This window comes from Poecilia reticulata, linkage group LG21 (assembly GCF_000633615.1).
Source record: "Poecilia reticulata strain Guanapo linkage group LG21, Guppy_female_1.0+MT, whole genome shotgun sequence".
Classification (NCBI taxonomy): domain Eukaryota; kingdom Metazoa; phylum Chordata; class Actinopteri; order Cyprinodontiformes; family Poeciliidae; genus Poecilia; species Poecilia reticulata.
The window spans coordinates 18,015,339-18,027,156 of record NC_024351.1 but is presented as its reverse complement, the minus strand read 5'-3'; the positions used below and the strand labels follow the sequence as shown (position 1 = coordinate 18,027,156).

General features: G+C 40.5%; 1 protein-coding gene across 7 annotated transcripts in view; it reads right to left on the bottom strand.

Annotated features, from left to right (window-relative positions):
* Positions 1-461: 461 nt before the first annotated feature.
* Positions 462-11,818, bottom strand: part of runx2b (RUNX family transcription factor 2b) — a 98,488-nt gene continuing 87,131 nt past the window's right edge. For all 7 annotated transcript variants that reach the window (XM_008398276.2, XM_008398272.2, XM_008398274.2 and 4 more), the window contains one exon: positions 462-3,885. In XM_008398276.2, coding sequence (XP_008396498.1) covers positions 3,407-3,885 — 479 coding nt within the window. In that variant the 3' untranslated portion in view covers positions 462-3,406. The remainder of the gene's footprint in view (positions 3,886-11,818) is intronic.

Genomic DNA, 11,818 nt, shown 5'->3' with positions numbered 1-11,818 from the left:
GTTTGAGTTGGAATTAAATAAATGAATCCATTTTGGTGACCATTTAGATAAACAGAAACCAAAGGGGAAAAAAAGAGAAACTAATAGATGGAATACACAAATAAATTCTAAGAACAAGGAGAAAATCAGTTAAAATTACATTTAAGAAAACATAAATTAAATGTTTTTTGATCTTTTTTTTAAATAAACAAAAAAAAAAAATCTATGAAATTCTGGTAAACATAAACAACTAATGAATAAATAAAATAAAATGGGATCATTCTAATAAAATAAACATAACTAGATAAATGATTTAATAAATAAGATTTACACAAGAAAGTAAATATATACCAAGAAAACATACATTTAAAAAATTTTAAAAAGCAAATAAACATGCAGAAAATACGACAAACTGAGAAAAAAATAAAATAATATATGATGTGTTGGATGAGGTAAAAATCTGACATTGAGAAAGGGAAGAGTTAAGTTACAAAATACCGGCTTTATTTTTTTAAAAAATAAACAAACATGTACAATCACAATGCCAATTTCACTCACTGTTGTCAGATCTGTTTGTCCCTTCTTATAAAAAGAAAAAAGAAAATCCCCTTTATGAAACGTACCAGCAGAATCTAACCGCGTCGCTTTAGATTTCAGTTCCTGACAAGTGTTCATGAGAAGGAGCGTAACAACGGAAAATAACACGTAAACTTTACATAGGAGCAACACAAGGTACAAGTATACACACTGATTGTTAAATAATACAGGCTTTTTTCTCTCCTGACAGTTTATTGCCCCCCCAAAAAAACCAAACAAATTAAAAAAAGAATAACCTTTTTTTGTGAGGTGAGAGAAGAAAAAGAAAAACAGTCAAAGCGGATGAAGACAGTATGGGATGTCAGTGCTGCGTTTATTTCCTGTCAGGCTGTCAAAAGTAATACAAATTTTAAAAAAATCAGACTACAAGACATGGGGGTAGCAAATTTTAAGGCCGTGTTTTAAAATCAGTTGGTAATATTTCTCTTCTCTTCTGTTTGTTTTTTTTTTGTTTTTTTCCAGATATTTTATCGGCCGTGCGAGCTGAGGCAGTCGGGAGGGGAAACGCGACGTGACATTTTCCAATATCACAAAGCGAGTTTGGAAACATCCTAGGCTGAGGTCGCGTGCAAACCTTCAGTGAAAAGCTTGAACCCACTGATCCCATGTTTCTCTCTACTTTTTTTTTTTTCTTTACACACACGCAGGGGCTACATTACCTGCAAACGTTAAATAACAAAACGGCACAAAATAATAAAAATAGTCTCAATTTTTAAATTTATTTTTTTTTGTTTCAAAGAAACACCAAGTGTCTAGTGGGATCAGATGTGTTTGGCCAAGTGTTATCGGTTGTGCAGGGGGGGGGCGAGATGGCTGCGTTCAGGACCCAAAACCACGAGCTCTGCTGGCAGCCAGCCGCGAGTGCTGCTAGAAATAAAACAAGAAATAAGTGCTTTTATCAAACAAACATACAAGTCTCCCATACTTTCTTTCTTTCTTTTTTTTTTTTTTTGGTCACCATTTTGCTGCCAGCAGCTGAATCCAATCACCTCGTTTTTTGTTTTTTTTTGCACTTTTTCCCTGAACCCCAGCACTTTTTTGGGTTTGATGCAGACGTGCTCCTTATAGTGCTGCGAGAGAATGTTGTTTTAGGCTGGGACGTTAAGATATTAAATCTAAAAAACTGTAGATAAATAAACATCTGAAGGAATGTCGTGCTTTTTTATTTTTTATTCTTTCACTTTCCTTGTTTTCTCTCTCTTTCTCTCTCTCTCTGCGTGTGTGTCACGCACTATCCCAAACTCTTTCAAAGTCATCTTCTGCACATGATATGAAAGCTATAATAAAGTTGGCGTGTTTAAGCTATAATCTCGACTGAGCTTTCAGCCAGGCTGGATATGAAAAAGAAAAAAAAAGAAAAAAAAAGAGAGAAATAGAGAAAGAGAAGCAGATATAGATAATGTCATTCGGGGATTATTCCAGTCCTGAGGAGTTTATGTATCACAAAAAACAACTGAGCCTTAAAAAAAAAACAAACAAACAAAAAAAAAACGTCAGACCTGACGCTGTAACTTGTACCACCAGGCGCATCCATCTTTGGACTCGCTTCGATTGTTCTCATATTGTCAGGAAAAGCAGTTTGTAAGTGCACGCCAGATGAGACAAAATAAAAAAAGAAAATTTCCATAAACGGATAATTATTTTCTTCCCCACTGAAGCTGGCTTTAATGCCGCGTTGCCGAGAGGCACGATGCGAGTTATTGCTCAATAAATACCAAAGGTTTAATTCCGAGCCAAATGTGTGTCGACGCCTACCGAAGATGTTGGCCTCCTAATGTGTCGAGCAGTTACACTGATTTTTTTATTTATTTATTTTAAACACACCAGAAGAAAACGTGTTGCAATACCCTCCGGAAATTAGATTTTGGATTCCAAGCGATCATTATTAAATCTTTTTTGGGGAGGGAAGTGGAGGAGGGTGAGGTGTGGGAGGTGGGGGGGGGAGAAGCGCAACTACAGCAACGACAACAACAACAACAAAGAAAAAAAAAAAAAAACTCTTAAATTACCTATCAAAGATAAAATTAACTTAGTCATATAGATGCATCAAAAATATTCAGATTACACTTCTTCGACTCAAGTTTCAAATACAATACATAATTTATGGCTTTTATAAGTTAAAACTAGAGAAAAAAACAAACAAAAAAAGAAAAAAAAATGCTTCAATCTACATCGACGTCATAAACCCACAATGTACAAGTTAAATTAATTGGTTTAGAGCAAAATGAATGTCCACGCCGCTTTTGGGTAACACACGCTTCTCATCTGCTACTCAGTGCTTAGGTTGCATCTCGATATTGTACAAAAACATGCTCTGCAAAAAAAAAAAAGCCTTAATAAAGTACAAACAAGTTACAAAAAAAAACAAACAAAAAAACAGAGGGGCAGTCTTTTACAAATGTCGACGCAGCATCCCTTAGCTGGTGGGGCTGCCCTAAAAACTGAAACAACGTCCCGTCTGCCTGGGCTTGGTGAATCAAAAATAGTTTTTTGTGTGTCTTTTCTTCTCATTATTGCTGTGAGAATGGCTCCCTTTGTAGTGCCTCGGTCCAAACACATTCCAGGAAGACAAGTCGGTGCAAGTCTGTTCTTTTATTTTATTTTTCCAACTCCTACCCCCCCACAGCCCCCATCATCATCATCATCATCATCATCTCTGCTTTAATTTCCAAGCAAAAGTTGGAGATAGCAGAGGAGAGGGCCCAAAAACAAAAACAAAAAAAGAGAAAGAAATCCCCCTTTTCATGACATGAAAAAACAAAAGGGGGTTTTGTGCTTGTAAACCGCGACATCACTTGACTTGCCATCCGCGCGTCCCCCTGGTCTGTTCTCAGTACGGCCTCCAGACCGCTTCGTCCATGCGGCCGCCGGGATTCAGCACGGTCGGCGAGTTGCTGTGGCTCCCGTCGCCGTCCACCCCGCCCTCCGTCTGGCTGGGCAGGTTGGGGTTCACCAGCGAGGTGCCCGTGGAGGCGCTAGTGCAAGGCGGCACCATCCGAGACGGCGAGCGGTCGCCGCCGGGCACCATGGAGAACTGGTACGAGTTGGAGGAGGCGCCATAGTACAGGTACGGCGTGCTGCTGGTCTGGAAGGGTCCGCTCTGGCTCTGGGTGGAGCCCGGGTAAGGCGGGGGGAGGTAGGTGTGGTAGTGGGCGCTGCCGAGCGTCATGGCCGAGGTGACGGGCGGGGTGTAGGTGAAGGTGGCCGGGTAGTGCATGCGCGGGCTGGAGAAGCGGCTGTCCGTGATGGAGGAGAGGCTCGGGAACTGGCGCTCGAACTGGCCGGGGAACGGACTCAGGTCAGAAGACCCTGAAAAAACACGGAGGAAGGAAAAACATCGTTATCGACGTGGGGATCTCATGCATATGGTCAATTTTATTAGGTTTTTGGAAAATTACGGCAATCGGTCAGTGTATTTAATTGAAGCGGCATGTGATAAGCCAATAAAAGAAACATAGTAGATAATCAGGAAGTAGGATAGCCTTTCGAGAATCCCCCCACAGAATAATGAGCTAGTCACTCTAGCAACACAAAGTCTTACAAAGTATTTTTGGTTCAGTTTCTAGTGCAAACATCTTAGTACACTGGAAATAAACAAAACTAACTCACAAGTAACATTTCTGCAAGATATAAGGGCTTATTTTAAGTAAATAACTCCTTGATACAGATAAAAAGTAGTAGTTGCAATGGCAAATTTTTTCACTTAAGACATTTTCCCATGTTATAAGTGAAATAATCTGCTAATAGTGGTTCAATTGGTAGATTTTGTTTGTTGCAAAATATAAGTTCTATTGAACATGTTTGGGTTTGTTTGTTTTTGCAATTTCTTCTTCTACAACCAAACAAAATAAGTTTCATTGGGATTTTTTTTTTTGATAGATCAACACAAAGTAGAAGTGAAACTGTGAAGTGAAAGGAAACTACACATGGCTTTAGAAAATAAACAAACAACAACTGTGGTGTCCTGGGAATTATTTGCACAAGCAGCTTTCCCTGCACATTACAGCTGCAAGTCTTTTGCGGTAAGTCTCCGTTAGTTTGCACACAAGTTTTTCCATCTACCCTCGAAGCTAGTTGACACTTAACCAGGGTTTATATAAAAGAGGCAGCGCTTCGTATTTTCCAGGCACGTTGTTTCCAGTTTTGACAAAAAGGCTCAAAAGAAATTTGACGCCCTGAAATTGGCGCCTGTCTCTTTAAGAAGCTAAAGCTCTTCCCGACACTCTGCCTTCGGCACGTCATCACAACAACGTTTCTTGTTTTTAGGAGAGTTGGGCTGAGAAACAGTTGGCACGATGAGCTCAGCAGACAACAGCTGCTGCCGCTAGTCTGGAGGAGCCGAGTGGGAACAAGTATTCAGACGCTGCCAAATGGTTGCCATGGGAGATTCAAGGATCCCTCAAAAATGCATGACAGGATCAAATCAATGCTCCAGGTATGTTTTTCATGAGGGAACAAAATGACAAAGCTAAAGAAAAAGTACATTTTAAATAATTTAAAAGAGTCTAGCAGGTTTTCTGACACAGTGACCCAACACGTAGCTCATCCATATTCTCATCGCCTTTGCCTCTCCCTAATGAAAAAGTAAAGTTCGGCACACTTTCTATTTTTTGGGGGGAAAAATAAAACCAAGCTTGAAAACCACTTTTTAAGAAGAGAAAAAAAAAAAGTTATTAAATTTTGAATTACTTTGTGCCACTCTCTCACATAAAATCCTAATAAAATAGTTTGCGGTTGTCACGTGGCGAAATGTGAAAAAGGCCCAGCAGCTCATTGCACAGCACTGTAATTACACACACACATATATATATATATTTTTTAGTGTATCAGTTTTAAAACCTCTTGTAGAATAATTGAATTTAATAAATTTGTCTCTTGAGAAATTCTACAAAAACCCCCAACAAAAACCCTGCTGTAAATTTAACAGTCATTTCGAGCCCAATATGTGTATTCACCAATTTGCAAAATTAACGTTGCGGTTTATGGAATAGCACTTATCTATAAATACTATCTGAATCACCGTTCCTAAGTTTTGATAACCTCCACTGAGCCGCACATGCCCTAATGTATTTACACATCCGCGCTCCTCTGTGTGTGTGTATGTGTGTGCGCGTGTGTGTGTGTTGGAGCATGTTTACGTGTGTCTAAATGATTGTTTATATGCGTGTTGAGTCGGTTTGTGTGTGCGTGTGCCGAGAGTGGATGTGTGTGAATACTGTATGCACATAAAAAAAAAAAAAAAGAGGCAAGTTGGGATGAATCAGGAGCTGCACATGTGGAAACACTTTGTGCAGAAACAGTTTCCATGAGATCCATAATGAGGCAGGGCTGAGCTCTGATGTGGCTCCTCTCCTCGCCTCCCATCGGCTCCAGTGTGTGCGCGCGTATGCGTGCGTGTGTGTGTACTCGCGCGCGCACGGGTGTGTTTGTGTGCGACGGAGAGAGCCGAGCGGGAGCTGCTCCATCTCACCCTTCGTTCCTCTTTTTGCTTCATCCCTTAAAAAATACCCAAAAACCACTAACTGGCTGCGGCGAGCTTCGCGCTGGGCGAAGAGTTGAAGGAGAATAGGAGGTCCTCCTCCTCCTCCTCTCTCCCCTCCATCCGTCTCCTCTCGGTGGTTTAGTCCAGCCATGGCGCTCTTATCATAAATCACAAGGCGTCTTCCGTGTCACCATGTCTGCTCCGAGAGGACAGGGGGGCTGGGTTGGTGGAGAGGAGGGCTGCGGTGTTTATGTGCAGGGAGGGATTGCGAAGCCGGGGTTTGTCGCTAGCGTCAGATAGCATATGCTGCCAATTAAGGCCCTTAAACTTCCTCTTTCCACCAGATTTGTTTGATTCAAATAGCAATAGTGGGCGACTGTCTCTGTTGTGGGGCAGAAGTGTGATCTCAGTGCTGTTCAATAAAATACCGACTCTTGTTTTTAACTTTTTTTTTCTGGCCTACCCCGATGCTCAGAGGGGCCCTGTGATGATGAGCCAGATCAAACTTTATTAGCTGAGAGGAAACTAGAGTGTAACAGTGTCTAAATGTTTGGAGGGGCTTTTCAAACAGCGAGGCGTCATTTCCGAATTAGGTGTTATGACTCGGTTTGATGAACTTTTGCGACCACTGCTCAGCACATGGGCTGGGTTGCTAAAAGGGGCGATGTTAAATATTTTCCAGGAGCATGGTGCCATTTTACAGCACCATTGAGCAACTATGTCACCTTCAGTTGTTATAAAATATATGCTAAGCATAACTTTGACTTTGACTTGAAATTGGGCCTCTGTCTCTTTAAGAAGCTCCTGCTCTTAAGGGAACAAGGCTTCTCATTATGCCTCATCATTATATTTACAACCTCTCTTAGCGGCGTTGGACTGAGAAGTAGTTTGCATGATGAGCTTAGCGGACTTGCAGTTCCACCAGATGTTTGCTAAGTGCTGCTGCCGCTAGTCTGGAGGAGCTGAGAGGAGCAGAAGCTCGGCTCGATTCTGCATTGTTCTCTTAAGGCGCAGTGTCAGAAAGAGTAGGAGCTTCTTAAAGAGGCAGACAACCAACTTCAAAGCGTTAAATTGTGAAAAATGTCTTTTTAGACATGTTTGATATATACAACTGAAGGTAACGATTGTGCCATAAGATGGCACTGTGTCCCTAGAAAGTACATAACCCTGTCCCTTTAATTATTATGTGGATGTTTATTGTGGATAAACATCATAATATCACACCTTATGATGTTTAGGTGTGATATTACAGCTTCCTGTCATTTCCATTTTACAGAGAGGCAGACAGAGGCCACGGGTAACTCTGGAGGAGCCGCAGAGATCCAGAGCTCATCTGAAAGAACCCGTTACCACGGCAACTACAAGTGGTGCACTCTGCAAATCAGATCCGTATGGACGAGTGGCAAGAAGACTTGTTGGACAAAAGCTTCAGAAAGGTCCTTGTAAAGCTGATCTCAAAGGTCACATAGGAGGAGACCCAACATGTGACCCAAACTGAACTTTTCTTTTTTTTAACCCAAATGCAAAATGCTAAATATGTCGGAAAACCGGCTCATTTCATGGAGCACACCTTCCCCAAGGTGAAACATGGTGGTTGGAGACTCAGGTTACGGAGATTACATTTTATTTTAAATCAGACACAGGTGAAGCGGCGGATAATTGATTAATATGATTTTTTTTTAAAAAGAGACACATTCTGAAGACTTTTCATTTAAAAAACCTTAGCTTGCTTTATATCATATTAGAAATACATAAGCAATAACAAATAATTTAACTCCTTTTTGAAACAAATAAACAAACATTGTTTTGCCTAAAATTGCATAACATGGCATTCATTTAGTGTACATTTGATCATTTGTAGCGACGGATGCATCTGCAGCTAAAAAAAGCACTTCTGTTAACATGTGAAAAGCTCAGTCCCTGACTTACATCAACACAGTGCTGATCTGTTGATTATTGATTGTATTAAATAACTACATAATAATAATTATATTTTGATTAATAACTGGATAGCAAATGGTGCTTAATAAGAGATTTTTCTTTTTTTCTTTTCACTGGATCTGAACCGGGTGAAGCTAAATGGCCACTTCACGCTTTGGGTTAGAATATACTTTTTAATCTTACATGCAAAATGTAGATATTTTTTATACAGTTCTTTCTTAATCACTGCTCAGAGTGTTTTTCTTTTAGCAAATTTGAGCCTGTATACTCTAGTTAATGATTAAATGATGACTAAATTAGTTGACGATTATTTTACTAATCGATTCATCTCGATTGATCAGAATTCATCTCTGCTTAGAAAGGCCTAGTCAAAGGCCAAAACTAAATCCAGCTAAAAATCTGTGTAAAGTCTTACAAATCTAAGTTTACAGATAATCTACTGCAAACTACAAAGAAGAATTGAAAAAACAAACAAACTGCAACATATCCCAAGAGACTAGTAGAAGAGTGGCTCTATAAAGTATTGACAACATTTCATTTTCCTTCTACTTTCCAATTATGCCCTGCAGCTCTCTTGTCAATCGTATTACACACAACTGAAATAGTTTGTGGTTGAAAAGTGACAAATTGTGAAAAACTCAAAGGGTTTTCTGTTCGCAAGATCTGCGGTACAGATAATGTTACGGAGCCTCCTGACAAGGTGTCAACATGATCTCTGGAAATCAGCGAGCCTGAGGCGCATCACCTCGCGCAGGTGTACGAGCGGGGCGTTGGGGTTGGGAGGGGGGGAAGGCCGGGCTTTGGAACGTGTGCGCATGCTCTCTCGTGCACATCTGTCACTCGGAGAACAAAAGCCCCGGCGCTCGCGAGATGAAAGGCCGAGGGGGGAAAGACCGAGCTAATCAGAGTTGACAGGGCAGCTGGCTGGGTTTTAAACCTTTCTGATGCAGAGTCACACGGCTGCAGCGCTTAATCACTCGCCCTCGCTCGGGGCACATAAACATACTAACGTACACCCACACACACACACACGCACACACACACACACACACACACACACACACGCACACACACGGAGAGGAGGGTGAACAAGGAAACAGAGAAAAAGAAAGTTAGAGAGAGAGAGAAAGAAACCTACACATGGCAACAAGTCAGACAGGTGTACGGGGGGAGAAACTAGTTTGCTGGCATGTGAGAGTTTTCAAGGAGTTTTTTCACGTCAGAGACTTTTCGGGACGCAGACGCCGCCGTCGGCGTGAAGAAAGCGGCTAATGCTATTACCCAGAATGCTTTGAGAAAGCGGCGTATCGCTGTAAAGACACTTTATTTGTCAGCCACGACCCTGTTATTATCCCAAGGCCTGTTATTACCCATGCTCCTCTGGGATCAAAGGCGCAGAGCGAAAAAGGAAACAACCTCTTTTTCTGTCCTCTGTTAGCGAGGCGATCAGACTCATGCTAACAGCAACTTGCTGATAAATGCTGGGTTTTTTTGGGGGGGAAGGAGGGGTTGAGGTGGGGAGGACCGTTTTATTAGCACCAGTGTGTAAATGTGTGAATGCCCGTCTGAAATCAGATTTTTACATGTATTAATGTATATAATTGTTTTTCCTGTTTCAGGCCGGTAAGGATTATCAGATTATTTTAAGTTTGACATCAGAGAACTTTTTTTTATTTTAGCTTTCTTCTAATGCAGAAGTTTACATACAGTTCATTTGCCTAGTGTTTGGTAGCATTGCCTTTTAGTTTGGATGACGTCGATCAGGGGTGTCAAACTAATTTTTATTTTGGGTCATATCAAAAATCAAAATGTTCTTAAGCTGTTAAAGTGTCAATAAATAGCTGCTTCTCCAGGATTATTTTAGTGTTTTTTTTACAATGAAAAATATTGATTTTGTGGTGATAATTTGGAAATATTTGCAAGGAATTTTTACAATATTTGCGCTAATGTATGACACTAAATGTGACTTTTTATTACTCGCCGTATGAATTACAGACTGTAACTTCACATAAAGAACAGCTGAGGCGGCAGTAACTTAAATTCAGTGTTTTTGATCAATTTTGAGAAAATTTGCAGTAAAATCGGAAAAAATGTGGAGATTTGTTGATTTTGTGTGAATTTTGCAGATCTGTGAAAAACCGGAGGGACTTACTGATGTAATTTGAAGTCTAGAGGGCCACATGAAAAGATATGGCAGGCCAGATTTGGCCCCTGGGCCTTGAGTTTGACACCTCTGACGTAGATGAAATATAATGGACACTTTTCAAACTCTAGGTTGCTGGAATATTGGCTCATTCCTGCCGACAGAGCTACATGAGTGTGTCAGGTGTTTAATTCGTCTTTCTGATGAACACCTTTTTAGTTCTGACCAAAAAATCTTCTGAAGGACTGAGATCATTCTGAAACACTGACTGTGTTGTTGTTAAGCCACTTTGTAGCCAGCTTGGCTCTTTGCTTAGGCTTGTTGTCCATTTGGAAGACGTGAACTTCCTGGCTGAAGTCTGAAAATGATGACAATATTTCCTCAAAATGCTCTTTCCTCAAAATGTCACCATTTTTTTTAAAGGTGCACAGCAAAACACCCAAACAACATGATTCTGTCAGTACGGTTCTCCACAGCAGGCTTGTTTGTATCCCATTTTCCCTCCCAAAGTAGCAATAAGCCCTGTAGTCAAACCTTTCAACTCTAGTTTCATCAAATCAAACACAAGTCTCTGAAAATGTACATCCTTATTCCAGAGTTCATTTGTAAACTGTAAACTGCTTTTTTATGTTTGTCTTGGAGTACTGACTCCTTCCTTACTGAGTGTCTTTCCAGTTAATGTTGGTAAATCATCACTATGGATAATAACTCTCCATTACCTCCTTTGGCTAGCAGCTGCCTTTGTTCTGTAGTTAATTTCACAATCATCTTTGGGACAGGTCAAAGGGTCGCTCTGACCAAATATTTTACATCTTTGACCAGCTTTTTTTAAAATGCTGATGGCAAAATCTGAAGGAAATCTATCAGAAATGTATTAGACCTTTACCACTGACTTGGATACTGAACTCAATGCATCTCGCTATCTGGGTGATAAAAAATAAAAAATTAAGGACAGTTGACTTATGGGTCACAAACCAGTGCAGCTGAACTGCTGGTGCAGAAGGAGCTAATGCAGCAGAATTCCCTTCCACTGAAGCAAAGCTTTGCAGGATCAGGAAACCCCTCGTTCACTTCAGTCTGAGAAATGTTCCCCGATTTCAAAACTCTGGTTGAAGTTTTGCCTGTAATACACGACTCCATTGCTGCATCAGAGCTTATATTCAGCGTTCAGATCAACATTAAAACAGCCATGAAAAGACATTCTGTCCGAGGCAAAAATCCAAACCCTGACAATAGCCTCTACAACTGGACTAGAGACATTTGATCACTCACAAGTGGATGAAAAAGTTGCATGTGTTCATCTAATTTCTGGGCGAGGCTGCGATGCAGATTCTCTGTTCAGCTTGTTAACAGCGTTGCCTTGTCTCGCGACAGAAAACCCCCCCAAAAAAGTCAAACTGTTGAAGATTTCAAAGTGGTTTTCCAGCATATACCTGCGTATAACCCTACATCACTGCAAACTACACACACCATTAGTGTTTTGATTAATTGTGGGTAGCTTGAGATAATCAGTTTTTTTTAGAAATAAAGTCAAGCCAAAAATAAGCAACTTCCCATTCAAAAACAAGCCCAAAAAAAACAGCAACTCATTAACTTTGCAAGCGACATTAGGGGAAAAAAACAAGCCTCAAGTCGATTAAAAAACACTTCTTGTTTGGACTGAATATTAATTAGAC